At 28.0% G+C, this 22409-nt stretch overlaps 1 protein-coding gene across 3 annotated transcripts; it reads left to right on the top strand.

The window, feature by feature from the left end:
* The first annotated feature begins 11930 nt into the window (after nt 1-11930).
* LOC111312121 (la-related protein 6B-like) lies at nt 11931-22040 on the top strand. 3 transcript variants are annotated; one of them, XM_089763291.1, is made up of 10 exons: nt 11931-12644; nt 12999-13080; nt 13400-13494; nt 13623-13694; nt 13904-13983; nt 14099-14198; nt 14373-14420; nt 14493-14561; nt 20781-20930; nt 21409-22040. In XM_089763291.1, exons 1-10 carry the CDS (start codon nt 12150-12152, stop codon nt 21670-21672), a joined length of 1455 nt encoding a protein of 484 aa, XP_089619417.1. In that variant the 5' UTR covers nt 11931-12149; the 3' UTR covers nt 21673-22040. The 3 variants fall into 3 exon arrangements, with proteins under 3 accessions (XP_089619417.1, XP_022767881.2, XP_089619423.1); XM_022912146.2 differs by lacking the exon at nt 20781-20930; XM_089763297.1 differs by lacking the exons at nt 13904-13983; nt 14099-14198.
* The last annotated feature ends 369 nt before the right edge of the window (nt 22041-22409 follow it).

The following is a 22409-nucleotide window of genomic DNA, read 5'->3' as shown; positions in this document are numbered from 1 at the left end:
ACCTTTTATTTACTGTCTATTTTTATTTCCCTTTTATAGTTATAGAGAAGGAGTTTGTTACCATACTTAATTTATTTATCGAAGTAGCATGCAACATAGCATTGTAGCGACTTTCTTCTTGCTATACATAGTTGTAAATTTGCCTCAAGGACGAAAATAGATTTCTTCTAAGAACCTAAGTTTGAATTTGGTCATATTCAACATTTAATCCAATCAAGAGATCATACTCTTGTTCCTTCTCAATCAATTTTTAGAATCTAATTGCATCGGTTGTACATGATGCTTAAAAGTCCTAGTAGTAATCAAGCTCCTGCCATAGCCCATTGAGTTCAAAAAATATTGTGCTATTGCCAATTTTCCTTGCTTTTTTTCATGAACTTTTTTTCTCAATTCATGAACCTGAGCATCATTACCTAGTGAGGAATAAGTTTAGGTAGCGATATTCCAAATCTTGTGAGCTATATTAAGAAAGAGATAACCATAGGTAATTTGTGGTTGCATTGAATTAATTAGGCATGATATAACAAGGGAATTTTTAAATTCTCATTTGCTAAAGGACGAATTTAAATATTTTGGCTTTTGTTTGTCTCCTGTAATATAGCCTTGCAACTTTCTCACTTGAATAAACAATAAATAAGATCACGACTATGTGAGATAGTTTGTCCCATCCAACTTAATATGACTGATTCGAAAAAAAGAATTGTCACTAAAGGGTTTAACCACCTTGTTGCAACCATGTTCATTGATGATAGTCAACTTCTTTCCCTTAGACATGTTTAGAATTTTAGATTAGGATACTATGAAAAATTATGGCAATGTTGTTGTGATTGAAACCTAAAAAAAAACCCTAAAAGACCAATCTTTGGTATGATGAAGATTTTGAGAGCAAAAAATACAATAAGGGCTATATCTACTTTATTGAATAAAATAAAAATATATACAAGAGTAGATTCTTAAATGAAATGCTAAATTAAATCCTAAATATTAAAACTAAATCAAGTTAACTCGCATTTAAAAACAAATCAATCCATAACTTCTAAATTAAAGATAATAACCTTACCAAAGTTAAAGAGGTAATAACATAATCAATTCCTAAAGGTAATTAATTCCTAAATGTTAAATAATTTACAACTATCAACACAAGAATAATTAGTGAAAAAAGCATAAAAAGGTAATTTAAGGACCAAGCTTTTATATAATTTTGACATCTTTTTTGGTGTTGTTTTACATATATATATGGTAAGGATAAATATGTATCTGCATTTGAAAATTCGTTAATAGTACATTTTTTCATATATTTTGTATGTACCATGTCGGGTATATGAAAACAAATAGATGGGTACAAGGATTGTCTTACATTCCATTCTAATACATGATACTAATTTAATGATATACATAATGAATCAACAAAATCCTCTTATTTGAACTCTAAAATTTTCTTTTTTGTTAAAATATATTACGCCTTTGTATCCCAATATGAATCAAATCGAAAACTGAACTGATTAATTTTATTTGAAAAATTATATATATAGACACACACGCATACATCAAACTACCTATTTGACAACATTATTTAACTTATTTGTGTATTTGATTTCCTTTTTGTTGGATTTTAATTTGTTGTAAATTAATTGTTCAAAATAAAAAAAAATGGTGAAATTTTTGGTTATCCAACTGAACTGATCAAATCGACTAACATATGTTGGTTTGATTAATATCAGTTATTAAGAATGATTTGATTAGTTTTAGTTATTAATTTTTTCAAACCAAACCAACCGATTGCTCACCTTTACCAATACTTTCATGTGATAAAACTAAATTTCCATACACATATCATATCCAAGAACCATAGCTCATATATATATATATATAGCAAAATATTAGTACTAATGAGCAGCAAAGTTCTTTTATCATGTTGTAACAAATATTATACAAATATGATGATCACACATGTTATATCAAGAAAATCATAAAAGTGTAATTATACAAATGCATAGACACACATTCAATATATTTCAAGTCATTTCAATGTATAGTAATGTACTCAATCCAAACATATGCAAGTATCTAAATACATTTCAAACATATATTTCAATTATACAAGTATATAGAAAATATTTCAAATCATATATAGTAATATACCCAAAATGATACAATCATTTAGAAACAATGTGCTACATGCTATTTTCCTAAGAGATAATTTATCATTAGTAAATTAATGGACGTGAATAAGCATTTCAAGTATAAATTCGTAATTTATAAGTTAAAACAATTTAAAAATAAAAAAATTAATATAGTGAACTCATAACTATGTTCAAATATTTTATCTTAAGCAAATATTGATGTATTAAAAATGATTAATTTCATTAAAATAATTAAGAATTATGCTTGAATATCAATCAAGGTGCATTAATCAATCTAAGTTTTTAAAGATGTCAAGACAATTTCTATAAAGTCGCTTGGTGACTAATTTGTATAAAGTATAAACAAATTCAAATACTATATTGATGTTTGCACATAACCTCTAATGAATTTTTACTTCTAACCATATTGATATAAGCATTCAAAGCATGTCTTTTAAAAATATATCAAAATAAACATATATCAAAGCATGTACTAAACATTATATATGGTGTCTTTCTAATAAGATAAAATAATAAACCAGTCATAAATCTTTAAAGGTTATATTTAACACAATTACCTCTTTCATCATCAAGCTTTATTGTTGTACTCTTTGTATTCTCTATTTCAAATATTTTGAGCACATATTTAAGGTATTTGGGCTTGATTGATGAAGATAAAATGCTTTACTTTTTATGCTTGAAATCTCAAAAAAATTGTTGACTTATTCATGCACATTTTAAATTTTCTTAGCATAGACTTGAAAAATTCTTGATAAATAAATATTCATTAGTAATATTAAGAAGCTAATTGATAAAAATATACCAATTATTAGAAAATGATTTGCATATTCCAAATTATTATAGGTAAAAAAAAATTTGTTCATTAAGCATAAGTGGCTAATTGCAAAGGAAATATATTCAATTAAATGAATAATTCAATATTAACTTAAGCTATTTACCATTTATCAAATTAAATATCAAATAATACAAAATGGTGGCACTAAAGCTAAAGTTATCAATGTAATGTGTAAAAATCAATTTATTTTGCCGATATAAATAATAAGCATCAGTAAGATATATTCAAAATTCAAATATATTCAAGAAATCATAAAAGAATATGTCAATACCAAGTTTAAGCCATATAAAATTTGAAGGGTTAAGAAAGACATTTATTTTTCAAATATATTCAAAAAAATTTTAGAACAAAAGAATAACTATATTATTATAGGTCATAATTAACAATGACTTAAAATAAAAATAAGTATTAAAAAAAAATCACTCACTTAAATCATGTTTCAAGCATGTCAAGTCAAGCTAAATCATTTCATATAAAAACATAGCTTGACAAATATAATAGATGAACTAAGAATATATTTGTTTTAAGATCAAGGAATTCAACATATATCAATTCAAATCATAAACTAAGAAATAAACCAATTAAGCAGAAAACACACATAACTAAATGATATGTCAAAAACCAAGAAATTAACAATTTATCATTTTTAAGAATCAAACAATAATGTCAAATTAAATCAATGATTATATAAGCATATATTTTGACTAAAACTATAGCTGAACTAAGAAACAATATATTTTATTTAAGTTCAAAGAGTTCATCAATTTACAAGAAGAAGAAATAAATCTTGAATTATCAATTAAGAACAAGTATGAAACATATTTCAAGATTATTTCAAATTAATCATAATCACGAGCAAAGAATAATTTTTGAATAAAAAATTAAGCACAAAATATATTTTAAAATTATTTCAAAAGAAATTAAAAAATAAGCAACATAAGCATTTTGACTATGTAAGCATTGCATTAAAAGATAGTTTCATCTATATGTGCAAATAATGATTTATGAAAATAATGAAATTGAATTTCAAATATAGGAAATAACAAATTTAAGCATAACAGAGAAAATTTTAATTTGAATGTGTTAAAAACATCATATTTGGATCAAAAAAAATTTATCGGCAAAATTAATATGATTGTGCAAGTGTTCTAACTTTATCATTTTGCAACTCATATATGAAAATGTGTTTGGACAAACTTTATAAATTAAAACTAATTCAAACAAGTTTGAATTGATCAAATACATATAATAAAATCATAAATATTCAACAAATACATATATTTTAAAATTTCACAAATTTTCAACAATTGCATATATTTCAAATTTCAATGGTCTAAACTTCATTTATGCAATGAATAGTACTATAAGCTCACTTGAAATATTTAAATTTTTAGGACTTTCTTTCAAAAGACATTGGTACATGTTTGTGAATATTTTTTACATATAAAAAATTTTGTTTAAGTCATAAAACATGTGTAACATGAATAAATTTCTTGAGTAAGCTTTTTTTAACCCTCATACTTATCAACATTAATATATATTATACAAATTAAGACATCAAAACATATTTTCATGGAATTAAAATCACTCAGACAACATAATTTATGAAAAATTAAGATAGATATATTATTAAAAGCTTAACATATCTAAAATTTTGATTTTTAACACATTAAACCTCATTTTTGTTTGAAAAAGATCTTGAAAAATCTCAAAACTAGTCAAGCTCATTTTTAACCATTTTAAACTATTCCAACAAATTTAAAATGACAAAACAAAGTTGTTTAAGTGGTCATTTGACCCTAAAACAAAGAAATAAAAAAGTCAACTCTTAAAATCTCATATTTTCTTGAAAAAGCTACTAAAATGGGTAAATATATTTAAGCTCATATTTAAGCTTGTTAAATCATTTGGAAAAGTTTGATATCCTAATTGTAAATTGTGTGAATAGTTTTTATACTCTCATATGCTTAACAATAAGATTTGATCTTTTAAGCTAAAAATATTTTAAAACTTGCATTTAGCGCTTCAAAAATTAAAACCATTGTAAGTTAAGCAAGTTTTTATCATTAAACTCAAGATTTTTAAATTCATTTTATACTTAAAAACTTGTTAAAACAAAATTTTACATTTGAAGGCTTGACTTTTGAAAAAATGATTTTCAAAGCAAAACTTGAAATCTCAAAATCATTAAGCTTTGTGTATTTCTCCTAAGTTTGTGTATAAATATAAAAATAATTAAGCACAAAATTAATCAAACCAAACTTGTTAAATATGTATCAAACATACAAGTGTAATGTCATGCTTTTACTAATGTGCATAAATTTTAAATTTAAATATGCTTAAAAAAAGAAGCATATATAATATTAAGCTCACCAAGCACCAATAATAATTCACAAAGAATGATATCATCAATATCCATATTCATATACAAAATCATACTTAAGTATAAGTTCTCAAATTTAAAATATAAATATATTTAAAAAAATATACAAAATCAATTTAATCAGCAATGAAAATATATTTATATCACAATCGTACACTTAAGAGCAAATAAATCCATACTCAATGTAAGCTTCACACTTTATCAAGATTATTTAACATATATTTATCAAATTAAATTGGCATAATTAAAATATATCAATAAGGCTTTAAAAAGGTTAGGCAATATATGACGCATATAAAAAAATAGGCAACTAAATTTTAAATTCATTTCAAATAACTATTTGGTTTATAGGTTACCCATCTTCCATTCACAAACTCATAGTTTTCAATTTTCGGAGCTTTGAGAATTTTCTTACCACTTTGAAACCATCTTGAGTCATAGAAATTTTTATTCAAGGTTGTTAGACCTAAAAAAAAAAAAGGCCAAGCTTTTATACTAATTGTTAGTAAAATAGGGTGAATTAGATTGTCTCCAAATTCTTTTCAAATTCTTTACCAAAATTAAATTTTAATAAATTTGAATAAGAAGTTTAAAACAATAATCTTTGATAGAAATTTGATGAAACTAACAATAATAAAGAAAATTAAAGCGCATATAAACAACAATGAAATAAAAAGAGTAAAGATAGAGAAATCAAACACAAGAAGTTATAAAGGTTTGATGCTTTTCCAAAAACATTTATGTCCTTTCACTTAACTATCCTAAACCAAGTATAATCCATTATATCTTAAAGCATACAACAAGCATATTCAAAGTTTGAATTATAATCACACAAATCCCATAATGGTTTTCTTTCAAAATTTTCACAAAACAACTTAAGGGTTACACTCTTCTTATGCTTTCTATCTTTTATGAGACATAAATATTTTTGCAAACAAAATAACCTCACTAAGGTTAGATGTTTGACTAATTTAGTACAAAGAATGACAAATGAAAAACAAACATAATTTGAATACAAGAATAGAAAGAACTAAAACTCTAATCCTTTATGTGCTTTGAATTATTAAGAAAATAAAGATAAGATTTTTGTTCTCTCTCCCTTCAAATGTGTTGAAACGCCCATTTTATAGAAGAAATAAGCTTGGAGGCATTGGAGAAGATTGAGAAATAAAAATGAACATGTTTCTCCTTTCAAAATAGCCATTAGAAGTTGTTATGAGCGAATGAATTGAATTGGTAAATTAAGAGATCTATTAGGTTATAAATTTCCTTCAAAATTTGACCATTCTAAAATAAGAAATCGACCCATTTTCATTAGGGATTGATAAGTCATGCTGGTCTAACATCTAAAGTGATTTTGGATGAATAGGGCAATCAATTAGCTTAAATCTTGCTATACTCTTTGCTTATTAATTTGATCATATCTTGATTTATACAAATCTAAGTCATAAACCATTTGAAGATTTAGAAATTAGATTTAAGGAGCTTTCTATCCTTCAACATCTAATTCAATGTATAAAATTATAGAGAATTTCCAAAACAACCCATTGTATAGTTGTTAAACAACTTATAGAGAATTTTCAAAATGACCACTTGTGTAGTTGTTAAACAACTTACATTGTCGCTAGTTAAAATTCAATATCTATTCTTAAAAAATTTGAAATTGAATTGTGTTTAATTCATTAGAAAGTAAACTCAAATAACTTTCGAACCATAATTCAAATATTGAAATTTTGTAAATCAATCAAAATCAATATTGAAAAATTTTATTTTTACAAAATAGCTTTCTTTAATTAATTCATTTCTGAAAATCAATATTATCAAAATTATGTAGAGTTTAAGATAAATAAGTTCACTTCAAAAAAAATTGAATTTTCATTTAAACTCAAATAAATAATCTTTGAATATAATTTTGATTTGAGAAATATAAAAACATACGTAAAGGTTTGTTTAAAATTTGAAAAACATTTTACAAATAATTGTTAATATTAGAAATTTGTATTTTTTATGTAAACCTTAAGATTGAAATTTTAAAACATTTTTTCAAAATATTTGTTAAATCAAATAATAATTTTGGAAGGCATAATATTTGTTTAGTACCAAACATAATATATCTTAAGAACTATGCATTAAACAAACCTCTTTCAAAATCCAAAACCCTTTTCCAAAATATTTTTCATTTCAAATATTATTTTAAAAAACATATTATTTATTTAGTACTAAAAATAATAAAACTTAAGAACATATCCTAAATAAATATTTTTTAAAATCTTAATCAAGTTTATTTAGCTTATGTTTTATCATTTCAAAATAAGGACAAATTCAATATAGTATGGTACAAATAAAAAAGCACAAACTCAAATGGGACGAAAGAAATCTAGATTTAAAAAATAAAAAAAAATTCAAATATAAATTTTTATTAAAGTTTTATAAAAAATCTCACCACTCTCAAAAAAAGAAAGAAAGATATGTACAAACACAAAATTTTTTGTTTTAGAAATAAAATTCAAATATCATTTTTTTAATTCATTTTTTTTAAAACCTCATATCTTTTGAAAATACCAAAAGAAAAAAAAAACACTTCTTTTCTCTAAAAAACCTATAAGTAGCTAATAAATAATAAATACAAAAATTGATAAAAGATCACAAAAAATAAAGAAAACAACATCTTCTTAATAAATGATAAGCAACATGTAGGGCGTTTTAGAGTTTTATTTTGTCCAAAGGTTTGGGTTTAGGGATTTTTAAGAGGAATTTGAGAAATTCAAAAAATGAAAGTGCCTAAAAAAGGTAGAAGAAAGGTTCAATGGAAGTTTATTGGTAATTGGTGGTATATCTAGGTTTTTAAGTTTCAAATTTTAAAGATTTCATAAAAAAGGTAATTTTTTTTTAAAAAAATATAAGGTTGTAAAGAAAGTTGATAAAAATATCTAGATGAAATTAGGGATAATTTTGTTGTTGATAAGCAATGATTAATAGAGATATACAACAAATAAATTTTGACTAAAGAGAGCATATTAGAGAAAGAAGAGGATAAATGAAAAAAAAGTTTCATTTTGGTTTTTGTAGCCTAATAAAAAAGGTGTGTTTTAGCTTAAAGAGTTGGGAAATTTTTTTTTTGGCTGATTAGTTTTCGACTTGATGCAAACAATGTAGTTGATTTCAAATTAAATTTGATTCCTTTTATATGGATAAAACTTAATAACTTTTACGTACAATTTTACTACTTTTATTTAATTTAATTTGTGATTATTTGTTTAACTAAATTTATGAAATTGCTTTAAAAATAATAAATTAAATAATATAAATTAAATAATAAAATGTAACTATTTTGGATAAATCTCTTAAAATATGAATTTTAAAAAATTACAGCTAGTAATTTTTAAAGTTATTTTGGTGAAAAATATTTATAGGACTTTAGCAAAAGTATTTTGACAATATCTTGATACTATTTTCATAAAAAAAATATTGATTTCAAATTAATAAATTTAATTAATAATAAAACTTATTAAATATATTATGATTTTAAATAATAATAAAATATCTGTAATAAGATATATACACTGGAAATGAGCCTACGTGATGTTACGAGTTCAATTTTTTTATTAATTAAAATAAATACATTTACATAAAATTATTTTAATTAAAAAGATATAAAACAGAAAAAACAAAGGAAAAGAACAAAAAAAGAAAAAAAATAAAAAGGAGAAAATGAACTCATTGAAGGTATTACATGGCATCTCAATTGAGTTTAAAATGTTAATATCTTAAATTAAGATATCAAATAATGACTTTATCAACAAAAAAATTGAAAAAAAAAATAACAAGAGAAATGATAATGGCTATGTAAACAAAAGAAAAAAAAAGCAAAAAGAAAAGGGCATAGAGATCAAAGTATCATGCGGACATCTAAATTTAGTTTAAAATAGTAATATCTTAAATTAAGATATAAAATAATAATTTTATTAATATAATATAAAATATAAATATAAAACTAAATAGATAATAAAATATTTACTTTTATATATACCACGAGATGGTTTAAGGTAAAACATCTTAAAGATTCGTATTTAATTCGTCTTCACATTCTTAAATGAAAATCAACCTAACTCGATTCGATATTGTTTTTCACAAAAATGTTTATATCGAATCAAGATGGATTGAAACCTATTGAATATAGATTGTTTTGCTATTCCTATCAACCAACTCATTTTGTTATAAAATTAATCTAATTGAAAAAAAACAAAAAAAATTAGATAAATAGGAATGTTACAGTGGATATTTTTATTAACACTATTTTTTTTTATAAAATTTATCTAATTAAAAAAATAAAAAAAGCAAAAATTGTTTTAAAAAAATTACCCCTCTATCAAATTAGGTTGAATCAAAACTCATTGGATGCAAATTATTCTGCCATTCCTATCCATTGGTTTCTTTTATTATAAAATTTATCTAATTAAATTAGTAAAAAAAAAAAGGAATAAATAAATTAACGAGTTACATGAACACTTCTATTGTTTTTTTCACAAAATTTATCTAAATAAAAAATATTAAAAAACTAAAAAAAGCAAGAAGGAATGAAACATAAATAGCCATGTCGACATTTTCAAGAAGCATTAAAAAAAGTCAAAATAAGTAAAATTTATATAATAGATGGATAGATGGATGACATCTTAATTATGTATAGATAAAGTATTTTTATTAAATTAAGATATTAAATAATAATTTTATTAATATAATACATATATAAAAATAAAATAAATAAATAATTAAAAATATAATTTAATATATATACTTAGGGTAAGACAAACTACTTTAAATCTGCCTCTAACTCGATCTTAATTTTTGAAAAAAATCTTGATCTGTTTACAAATTAAAAAAACGCATTTATTGGACTTGAACGAATCGAAACTCACTACATATGGTTGTTTTATTACATATATATACGTTGACATTTTAAAATTTTTTTTTTTATTTATTGGTTTCTTTTGTTGAAAATTTATTTAATTTAAAAACATAAAAAGCTAAAAGGCAAAAAAAAAAGTGAAAAAATGTGCCACATTTACATTTTTTTTCAAAAAATTGAACTAATTAATAAAAGAAAAAAGAAAAGACAAAAAACAAAAGTAAAAAATAAAAAATAAAAAATAAAAAAGAAAGTCAAGTTTTCACGTGACGTTAGTAATAATGACATTTTCTTGCAAAATTTAATCATGGATTTATATATTGTATTTTTAAGTTAATTTAAATTCATTTTTTTCATATTTAATAAATATTTTTATTTTTTAACTTTTTTTTGTGTGTGATCAATTTAATATTATTGATTAAAAATATTTTTTTCTTATACCTTAAAACTAAAAAAATAAGAAATGGTAAAAAAAAAAATCTAAATGCCAAGTTGACACTTTCATTAATATCATTTTTTCACAAAATTATCTAATTACAAAAAAAAGTATGAAAATGTAATAAAAGAACATTTTAATCAATAATATCGAATTGATTCCACACAAAAAAATTAAAAAATACAAATAATTATTAAAATTTAAAATGGGAAAAAGGGAAAAAACAAATTAAAACAAAAACAAAAGAAAGAGTAAAGAAAAAAAAAACAAATGGTGACATGTGATATCCTTTTGGGACTCACATAAGGAAAATTTTAAAATATAATAAATGTTTATTAAATATAAAAAAGAAAAACTAAATAAAAAAAATTATAAGATAACACATGACATTTTTTAAATTTGAATTTCTACACAAAATCATTTAAAATATTAACAAATATTAATTAAATATAAAAAATAAAAAAATATATAAAAAATTAAAGCAACACCGACAAATCTTATCATATGTAAGATTTATATATTAAATTATTAATTATTTATTATTTATTAATTAAATAGCAATAGTCTATCAAAACGGAAAGATGCTAAAAGTCACTGGATTCATAAACACGTCTAGTGTGGAGATGCGGTTATCAATAATTTTTGTGTCAATCGGCACTAATTAGCTGTTTGGACTCAAATGACCAGTGAGATTTTTGCCGGCCTTTTTATTCTGATGACTAATTGATCATTCTTTTTTATTTTTTTTCCTTTTTTACTCCTTACTTAGTATTATAAATACAAAATATCTTTATGATTTTTTTATTTTTTGTTGTGATTTTTATTTAAAAAATATAAAATAATTTTGTTAATTTAATAGAAAAATATTATTTGATGTATTATTATTTGATTAATTTTAATTATTTATTAATAAATTATTATTTAGCATTAAAATAATTTAGCAAATTTTAAATAATTTATTAATTTTACAAATATGAAATAATTTGAATATATTATTATATATAATTTTTAATTTAATATCTTTAATAATTATTTAATATATTTATTTTATCACCACTGTTATTTTTATACCTAATCATATATGACACCAATAATTTAAATCTTATAATTATAATAATCAATATCATTTTTTACATTATTTTTAATCTCACTTGAATAATTTTACTGCCCTGCCAAATGACCGAGAGGATGAGTATAAATGGGCACGATGAAGGTTGACGGAAGGCGAGAAATCCTCTCCATTGTCTGCCTCGCCCTTCTTAGGGCCCTCCAACTCTCAGTTCCCAGTTCCAGCAGCCTGTAAACCCTCACAGTCACAGATAGATCTCTCCGCTTTATCTTCCCAATTTTTATTTACTATATCCATTTTTCTTTTTAAGTTCAAATAAAAAGTAAAAACCAAAGAGAAAGAACACCAAATTCTAAAATCTGTAAATCCCCAAATCATGGCCCAGTCGGAAACCCTAGATTCTCCGCAATCATCCTCTTCTTCTACAGATCCACAACTGTCGCGCAACTTGTCATCCAGTCGACTCAACGCCCAGGCGCCCGAGTTTGTGCCTACTCGCTCTGCGCCTCAGCAGCAGCAACAACAAAAGCAACAGCAGCAGCAGAAGCAGCAAAGTCAGAGGATGATGATCCCTCCTCCTTCGCCCCCTGGGATGCTGCAAGTCTACCCTCCTCATCCTACTCCGCCGGCGGCAGCGTTTCACCTCCCCGTTCATAGCCCTGTGTCTATGCCGCCTCACATGGTTCCCGTCCACCTTCATATGCCTATGCGTAATCATCATCATCCTCACCAGAATCATCATCATCAACATCGAGAGCAAGAAGTTGATGCTGTTGTGAAGATGGATCAGCAGAAGGAGCACAAGGATCATGGTGCTACTCCCTCCAAAAATGGACTATCCCAAGAAGCTACATTAAAGATTTTGAATCAGGTCAGAGGTCACCATACATTACTAACATCACCGAATCAAAGTTCCCGCTGCTGCTTTTTGCAATTTTTAAATGTTGCTACTATTTTTGCTCTTTTTTCTTATTCTTCAAATTATTTCTGTTATTTCTTTCTTTGAATTTCTTTGTCTTTTATTCTAGAATCTGATTCTGAGATCAGCTGATCATTTGCAGATACATGAAATTCGAAATGATCAAATGCTGGGCTAATGTTGCCAGCTTTTTTAAGAATTTATTTTAACCATCCTGATAACCAATTTTCTCAACATGACTTTTCCCTCTGACTTATTCCTCTATAATTTTTTTTTTAATGTAAAACAAAACAATCAATTTTGCAGGTTGAGTACTATTTTAGCGACTTGAACTTGGCCACCACTGATCATCTTATGAGATTCATCAACAAGGATCCTGAAGGATATGGTATAATTTCTTTCCATTTGGGAGCCAACAGTTTTAGACTCAGAACTTTAGTTTATGCAAATTTCTATCATTTAAAATGTTCATGCCCATTAGTATTGTTTATACTATACAGAAGATTAACATTGCTATTTATAATCTAGTTGCTTATTTCCATTTTCTCAGTGCTTTGCTTCACCTCTTCAAATTTCTTTGTTAATTTACTGATATGAATTTACCCAATCTTACAGATTTTTGACTTGTTCTAAAACTGAAGATTTTGATCTTGTTTTAATATTAACTATTCTCCATTCAGACTAATATTTTCTTGCCTCCGGTATAGTGCCAATATCCGTTGTTGCATCTTTTAAGAAGATTAAAGCCCTTGTAACTACTCATTCCCAGCTAGCTACTGTTTTGCGGAACTCAGTGAAGCTTGTGAGTATTTTCCTTTTACTCATGTTTCATGCACTTACATTTCGTTGTTAATGTTTTATTGCTACATGTAGTTACTTCATATCTCTTCGATGTCCTTGCTTGTGTCTTTTTTATTCCATAATGCACAGGTAGTTAGTGAAGATGGAAAGAAAGTAAGACGCCAACATCCCCTCACTGAATCAGATATGGAAGAGTTGCAGGTGAGGGTTTTGTTCATTTTTTCCATTCTACTTCTTATGCAACTTTATTATGTGTCTTTTCCTGTAAATTTCAAGTTTGTCTTTGTAGTCAGGCAGACTCATAGAATATTTGTATGAGATATTTGTATTTTATCCTACCTTATATTATAGTCATCAAATCAAGTATGCTAATGCTTTACATATTGCTTCCAAATTCTTGTAATTTGTAGTCTCGCATAATTGTTGCTGAAAATTTGCCTGATGATCACTGCCATCAAAACCTCATGAAGATTTTCTCTGCTGTAGGGAGGTACCAAGATTATTACCTTATTAAACAAATAATAAACTCTAGGTTGTGAGTTTTGCTTTTATCTATGTTTATCATCTCTGTTTGGACCAAACTCTCTTGATGTTTTCATTCTTAGTGTGAAGACAATCCGTACCTGTCAGCCCCAACCATCTAGTGGTGGGGCGTCTTCAACATCTAGGTCTGCAAAAAGTGATGGCATGCATTTTAGTAACAAGGTACATTTGATTTGTCTGGCATGTGCTAGCTACTTTATTTATTTCCTATGGAAATATATCTTTTTTACTCAAATTCTATGGAAAGATCTCACTTTCTATTGTATTTATCCTGATAAACAAATATTAATGGTTGTATAGTGTGATTTAATTTTGGATTCTTAATCTTTTTTGTAGTTGCATGCATTTGTGGAATATGAATCTGTTGAGTTGGCTGAGAAAGCAGTAAGTACTATTTTCCCTAGGATGGCCCTTTTTACCTTCCATGGTTATAAGGATATATGTCTAATTTTGCAGGTTGCAGAATTGAATGATGAGGGAAACTGGAGGAGCGGCCTTAGGGTTCGCCTAATGCTTAGACGTGCAGTACGTAGTTATGATATTTAAGTTTTTTGCTTTAATTATTTCTTTAGCTTTTTTCTTCCTTTCTCTTTGTCATGCCTCCAACCTGAAGAATAACAGACGCCATATTCCTGCAAGAAACAGTCTTGCAAACATGCAAGGCAACAAACTAACTAAAATCTTTTCAAAATTCAAGGAGTCCTAACATATAAAATAAAATTTTTGAAGTTTCGAATGCTACATTGAGAGGGAAGGGGGGTTGAGCACCTTTTATTTCCTTAAATTGGGGTAAAAGGAAGGGAAAGGAAGAATTAAATTTTCTAGAAGCTTAAAATAACTATTATATCTTTATTGTCTTCTTTAATTTTTAAATAAAATCACATACGAGTTTTACAATATAAAAGCATTCTTACCACTTCTAACTCCTTATAAAAATCTTAGGTAGCCTTTTTTTTTTTTATCTCATCATCAAGTTCTCATCTTGCTGAATACAAGTAATTTTTCATGGATATTTTAATCAAAAGAATAATTTTTTTTTGAATTGTGGTAAGGATTTTATACTAACAAACCTTTTTATTGTTAATTTTTTAATGTGTTGTTCTTATTTGCTTAGCTAGACTTTTTCCTCTATTAACAAAATGTTGGTTGAACATAAAATTAAAAAAAAAAAAAATTTCTAGGATTTCATTTGGGTGCCATCTATTGGACATTTTTTGTGTATTATTTTTAGATCTAGAAATGTTTCTTATAGGGAAAGTATTATTTTATTGTTTTATAATTTTTTAACAACAGATAATATTGTATTTTAGTTAAAAAAAAACGATGTTAATGGTAATAATTTTTAATAATTAATTTCAAAGTCAAACACATTATTCACAAAAAAATTCTTTCAAGTCAAAGAACATATTAAATAGTCTCACAATGATATCCAAACACTCAAATAAACTCAAACAAATTATCTAATATTCTAGGACATTATAGAGCTTGTGTTGTAGTATTCAATAATAGCAAACAACACAATGAATTGGGGATATAAAGTTTCATTGGCAAAAAGTTAACTTAAATAGGAAATCTTCAAGTCAAATTTATAAGTTGGGTTGGAGAGGGTTTGATTGTCCTATGTATAAGGAGACAAATTAAAAGTTATGAACACAAGATGGGCATTTGTCATCCCAGAAAGAAGAAAATGTTCCATACTTCCATTAAATATTTTAATCAACACCCTTTATTTGTAATAAGGATAATATTATTTAAAAGTTACAAAGTCACATGATACATCACAATTCGGGATCAAAAAAGGGCTTTATGAATCTAGATGCATGTTGCTAATTAAGATATAATTTCATACTCCTTTCTACCATAAAGTAGCAGCAATTTTTTATTTTATGTCCTTAAAACAAAGACCAATTAAACAAATTGAGATTAAGAAAGAAAGGTTATCCAAAAACATAATCTACCAAAATAACTAGCATTAATTAAAGAGGAATTGTCAGCTATACCTAATCTTGTCTCATTGATATTTGCTTTCATTTGTGAGCTATACCAAAGTTCTAATTCTATCAATACCAAAAATTGGACTTACCTTAAGGAGTCGTGGTGTTCCTTGGAGGTAGTGTGGGAGTAAAATGAACTCTGACTCCATGAGCATAAGGTGAGGCTTGACTCTTGAAGGCTGAGGGGGACAACACAGTTTGAAGATTAATCTAAAAAGCGAGAGCTTGGACTTGGAGTTGGAGAGCAAGTGTTGAATGTGAATTTAAAAAAAAAAAAAAAGAATAGTGAATGGCTATGGAGTAGTGTTATGTATGAGAGTCGACAAAGTAAGAGTGATTAGGGCCAAAATGTTTATTTCGGCAAAGAGTCAGGGAGAGTTAAGTGAATTAGGTCTTACAATGGGCTGTGGGCTTGGTAAGTGGGCTAAATGTTTTGATTTGGGCTTTCAATTAGACATATGGATCATAACCCAAATTGCAATTTCAACTTTTTGGGCTTTTTTTAATTCGGGTTTTTCAAAATTTGATCAATAGAAACCGAATCGATTTGAATTTATTCGGTTTTGATGATTTCATCTATCTAAATCCAAATCTAAACTAAATCGTTTAAAACTTGAATCGAATCGATCTGGACCCCTCGGTTCGAGTTAGTTTTTCTATTTTCTTAGTTTTTTTGTTAGCCCTAAGGTTACCTACATTGTCAAATATTCATTTTTCCAACTTCAAAAGCTAGTAACTCCTAAAATACAAAACCAAATTAGGTACTATAAATCCTTTCCATAGGAAGGATTGAGTTTTGCAAGCAGCAGAGACCTGCTTGCAATCAACTCAATATCTACCACAAGTTGAGCACCTAAGCACTTGTTGAGGTGCCTTGCCATGGTAGGATTGAGTTCCTCATAGAGTAAACCTCTTGAAATTTGGAAAGACCATTAAAGGTCCTCTTGCCTCGAAAATCAGAATCTCTACCTTTACCCTTTTTATTTGGAAAATCTCCTCATTCCTCTAGTCTCTCTCCAAACAGTCTAAGACTTCGCACTACTAACCTCGTCATCATAACTGATCAAATGCAATGAAGCAAGGCATCAATAGATGTGAGGATTTGGGCCATTTTCAAATCACATAGCTTTATTTTCATCGTCAAAAACAAGATAAGCAACAAACTTTGAAAATGTATCAAACTTTACGTCATAATCATCCATGGTCGTTCTATAACAACAACAACAGAAAAAAAAATAAAAACCAAGCCTTTATCTGATAACTCTAGGGTCGGCTTCGACGATCGTTCTACCTTGAACCAAATTAAGAAACTCTCTTTCCAATTGTCGCAAATTGCTTTGAGAGAAATACTTTGTATAAAAGGCAGTTAGGAAGTTGTTCCAAATTAAGAATTTAGGATCTCACTTGTGAGTGTGAGCTACACCTTTCCATCGATTATTTGCATTTCCTTGCAGCAAGTTGGTAGCAAATTTGATCCTAATCCATAACTCAGTATCATCAGGTGGTGCCATCTTAAAGGCATCTAAAGCTTTCCATTCTATTGAATTGTTTCCTTGTTGCATTGGTGGCAATGGCTGATATTGTCATTGCTCCCTAAGCAAATTCACTACCTCTTGCATCAATTCAAACACCTTGTTATCACTTTTAGCCATTGCACATGGTGCTCCCCCATTTTGGTTAGTAGGAGGCATGTTAATCTTGGCACCTCTTTGAGCAATAGGTGCTTTAGTAACACCTTGATCTTGGTTTTGATTTTGAGAACTTTGTCATTGGGAGTTCCTAGAACCATCATTCTTGGCATTGCTGACATCTCAGCTAAACTAAACTCACGATTACGAAGAGACATGAGGTGCATATCAGTATAAATAACATAACCATGAATATATCACAAATGCATATTTTCATAATTTAGTAAAAGTGATCACCACAAATAGGAATTAGAAAGATTAATAATAATAAAAATAACAAATGAAAGCATCCCAAGCCTAAATTTTTTACCCCACTTAAACTTTGCTAAGATGTTAAAGCGTCTCTAACTAATTGATATTGTAAATTTAAAATTGAAAAACCTAAGCTTTGATACCCTAAATCTGTCACATTGTAATGCAAGGCATAACAAACTTCACATACCGGCAAGATAAATCTCACTAACATACAGGGCGATAAACTAACTAAAATCTTTTTGAAATTCAAGGAGTCCAAATGCTTAAAATAAAATTTTTGAAATTCCAAATGATATATTAAGATTTAAAAGTGAAGTATTTAAAAGGGCAAGTTTCCAAAATAACCATTTGAAACAAAGATCATAGAGCTCAAAACATAAGCTCAGGCTAGGGATGGCAGCCCTAGCTGCATCTGGCGGATTTTGACTCGACCCAACTTCTTTGGGCTGTTTTTTTTTTTTTTTTTTTAAATTGGGTTTTAGGTTGGGTTGGGTAATAGTAAAAAAATTTGGGGTTGGGTATTAGGCAAACTCACCCCAACCCAACCCGACCCAATATATATAAAAAATTATTTTTTAATTAATTATTAAATTTTATATTTATATATGTATATATTTAATTTTATGTTTATATTAAAAAAATATTTTATATTAAAAATAATATTTTATTAATTTTGGATTGGATTGGGTTGGATACGGTTTTATACAATATTGGGTCGGATTCGGGTTTGGGTATAAAAAATAAAAAAAAAGGTCGGGTCGGGTATTGTGGGTATAAAGTCAGGTGGAGTTCAGGGCAAGCAAAAACCCGCCCGACTCTACCCGTTGCCATCCCTAGCTCAAGCTCTTGAGTAAGCCAACAAATATGGTCACTAGATCAAAATACTATAACAACCCTAAAGTGTTATAAATCATGCCTTAATATCTCTAGGATCATAAGTCACTCCTTAGAACTCTTGCTCGTATGACTAAGCTTCAAACTTAAAAGAAATATTTAAACGGGAATGAGTATAACTACTCAGCAAGCAACTAACATCCCCTTAGGTGGGTTGAGTAAGATCAAAATATTTTTGGCCAAATTACAATAATGGTTCCATAATTCATATGTTTTGGGTAATCATATATGTATAGGCATATTGTTTTGAAATAAAATATTGTATTAACAAGATTAATATATTTCACAAGTTTCAATTTCATAATTGTCTTTTATCACAATGCCAAGGCCCCACATAATTGTAGTGGCATAGGTCAAAATTGTATAAAAAACCATTATTAACTCCAATGGCATGGTTAGGCATAGCAAAAGCAACCAATGGTTGGACAAAGTAGATATCACGAAAAACACTATTATACTACCGACAGCATGACTCGAAATCGGTTTCTAATAAAAAAAATACATTTAGACATGATCAATGATTAATCTCCATTGGTTGGGTCAAAGCTTACAACAACAAACTAACCTTTATATCTTGTAACTCTGGGGTTAGCTATATGAAAAGCCCAAAAAAGAATCATTTTAGGTCATAATTTTAAATTTTTTTACCCCACTCATTTCTATAGAAAACAACCTTTTCATCTACTTTCTTAACCCTCGTATTATTTTTTATTATTTGCATCAATGTCTTTCATGGTCTACCTCTAGAAGTTTTGGTTTTTCCCAAGTTTAGAAGCTTATTTCTCCTAATTGGTGCATAGATAGGCCTACGTTTCACATGTTCAAACCATCTCAAATGGCCCTTTCTCATTTTTCCTCACTTCGGGCTACCTCTAATTTTCCTTGAATCTCTTTATTTCTGATTTTGTCTCTTCTAGTCTTACCAAACATCCATCTAAGCATCCTTATCTTGGCTATGCTAATTTTTTTCTTATGTTGTTTCTTAATGGCCCAACACTCACTCCTATATAAGAATATAGGCCTTATAGTTATTTTATACAATTTTGCCTTTAACTTTAAAGGCATGTTGCGATTACACAACAAACCCAATGCACTTTGCCACCTCACTCATCTTTCTTGAATCCTATGATTTATAACCATTTCTATTTCGGTATCGCTTTGAATAATTGATCTCAAATATCGAAGATGATTACGGTTGCTACTACCTTACCATCCAACTTAATTACACTAGTGCTCGTTTCCTTATGACTACTAAACTTACCCATATATTCAGTTTTAGATTTACTCTATTTAAAGCCTCAAGACTCTAGCATATGCCTTCATAATTCCAATTTCGTATTGAGATCATCACTAGTTTCAACAACTAAGACTATATCATCAGCAAATAACATACACCATGGTACTTTATTTTGGATATGTCCAGTGAGCTCGTACACAACTAATGCAAAAAGAAATGGACTTAGTGCTGAGTCTTGGTGCAATCCAAAGGTAATGGGAAAGCTATCAGTCAAGCCATCAAACTTCCTCACATATCTTTAATTATATTAGACTAAATTGAGTGGACCATAGTCTGTTTATCTATTGAGCTTTTTAACATGTCATATCACCAGATAGTTTACAGTGTGAAACTTATGATATGCTTGACAACAGAACCAAATTTAATATTAAATTATTGAGCACTTAGTAGATTATGCAGTTATCGCACCACACACACAATGCAAAGAAAGTCCAATTATTATAATTTTTTGAACTTGTGTCCTATATATATATATATATATATATATCATATAATTCATTAATTTCAGTTGAGATCTTGGTTTGATGGAGAAAACTCGTCATGTTTGGCTAATTTCAATTGATTCATGAAACTAGACTAGACCATTGATCTGTGTTTGTATTCTCTCATTCTTTAGTCAAAACCTGCTCATGCAAGAGGGAAAAAGGGCCATGATGGGGAAGGTCACTGTGAAGAAGATGATGCTTCTACATCTGAGCAGCATTCAACTGAGAAACAACAAGAAGACCCTTCTCAGTTGTCTGATATCCTTTCACATGAGTATCCTGTAAGTGCCAATCCAATTATTATAATAAGTATTTACATTGACTTAGGTTCTCCCTGTTGTGGACGTAGATCCCCTCTACCATAAATTAACTATGGAAAAAAAGAGAAGATAAAGATAAGACAATGAAATACTGGAAATGGCTCCTTCACAATTATGAACATGGTTCCATTCTTAGAGCGGCTAATTTGCTAAGCTTATGGAATAATTGGAATTGGGACTTTTGAGCCCCGCTTTTCAAGTAATGGGCTTGTTCCACATGTTGTTTTGTTCTTATGTGGAAGATACCTTAAGATAATAACAGTGAGCAATGCAGTGATGTATATTGTAAAGCACTTGTTCAGCACGGACACCTGTAAATTTTTGGAGCTGGAAAGCAAGCTTGGCTCTTTTGTCATATGCCTGCTATGGTAGTTCCTTTTTTTTTTTTATATTTCAATGTCCAGAATGTGAGTGTCATACCATGATTTGTCTTGTGCAGAGAGAGGAGCATTCCAACGACAAAGAGGGTGGGCAGAAAAAAGGGCGAAACAGGGGTCGGGGCAAAGGACGTGTGCGGGCTCAATTCCATAATAACCATCATAATACTCGCGGAAATCATGTGAGCACTCCCCTGTCTGCTTCAAGTAATTTGCTCAGCAATGAGCAAGCTGTGGCAAAGCAGCCTCCTGGTCCTCGAATGCCAGATGGCACAAGAGGATTTGCTATGGGTAGGGGAAAGCCAGTTGCTGTTAATACAGCATGATTAATATGTATACTACACAATCTTGTAACTGTGTGCAATGTGATAAAGGGGTAAGGAGATGTGTGTAACCGTGTGCAATGTGATAAAGGGGTAGGGAGATGTGCATTTGGTATTTGGTGGCAGGTAGGGGCTGTTCATCTATGGTTATTAGTTGTAGTTGAAGAGTAAAATTACATGATTAGTGAGTGTCGAGTGGCCATTTTCCTATGATTTTGTATGTGGGTATGGATGATGCAAAACCATATGCATATCTTCGTTTTTTTGTTTTTTTTTATTCGTTTTTAGCTTTGATTGATGTAGTGTGTCGATGACAAATACCCTATTATATAGAGTGAGTGAAGAAGCAATAATACTTTTGGTTAGAATAATTTGTTTTGCTTTTCTCTGTGTATGCCTTTATTTCTTTACATTGGATTGGAGTAAAGAGCAGAGTGGTTGGCAACTTTTACAGGATTGCTAAAATCTGAGAATGCAAACATAGCCTTCCCTTAAACATGTATTAAGAAAGTTTGGGATCCTCCTTGAGGCCTTTCCTTTACAGGAGAAACGAAATGTGCCATAATTGACAAGGCAACTTTGGCAATTGCTTGGACCAAATAATTTATTGGCATATATGCTCAGATTAACAAAGCTTAGGACGGTAGCAATGGTTAAATACTTCAACTGTCGTGCTGCAGATTTGATTTGAGGTTTTTATGTGCCAATGGTGATTTCAATTTTCTTTCTTAAAAAATTCG

This window comes from Durio zibethinus, chromosome 1, assembly GCF_047325235.1.
Source record: "Durio zibethinus cultivar Kanyao isolate XHJ-2024 chromosome 1, ASM4732523v1, whole genome shotgun sequence".
Taxonomy (NCBI): Eukaryota; Viridiplantae; Streptophyta; class Magnoliopsida; order Malvales; family Malvaceae; genus Durio; species Durio zibethinus.
This window is presented reverse-complemented; position numbering and strand designations above follow the sequence as displayed.

Bases quoted from the DNA above. Each gene is read 5' to 3' on its own strand.
- LOC111312121 (XM_089763291.1), top strand. From the start codon at position 12,150: ATGGCCCAGTCGGAAACCCTAGATTCTCCGCAATCATCCTCTTCTTCT. The intron at 13,495-13,622 runs GTGAGTATTTTC...CATAATGCACAG, and splicing joins TGCGGAACTCAGTGAAGCTT to GTAGTTAGTGAAGATGGAAA. The intron at 14,562-20,780 runs GTACGTAGTTAT...CTCATTCTTTAG, and splicing joins GCCTAATGCTTAGACGTGCA to TCAAAACCTGCTCATGCAAG.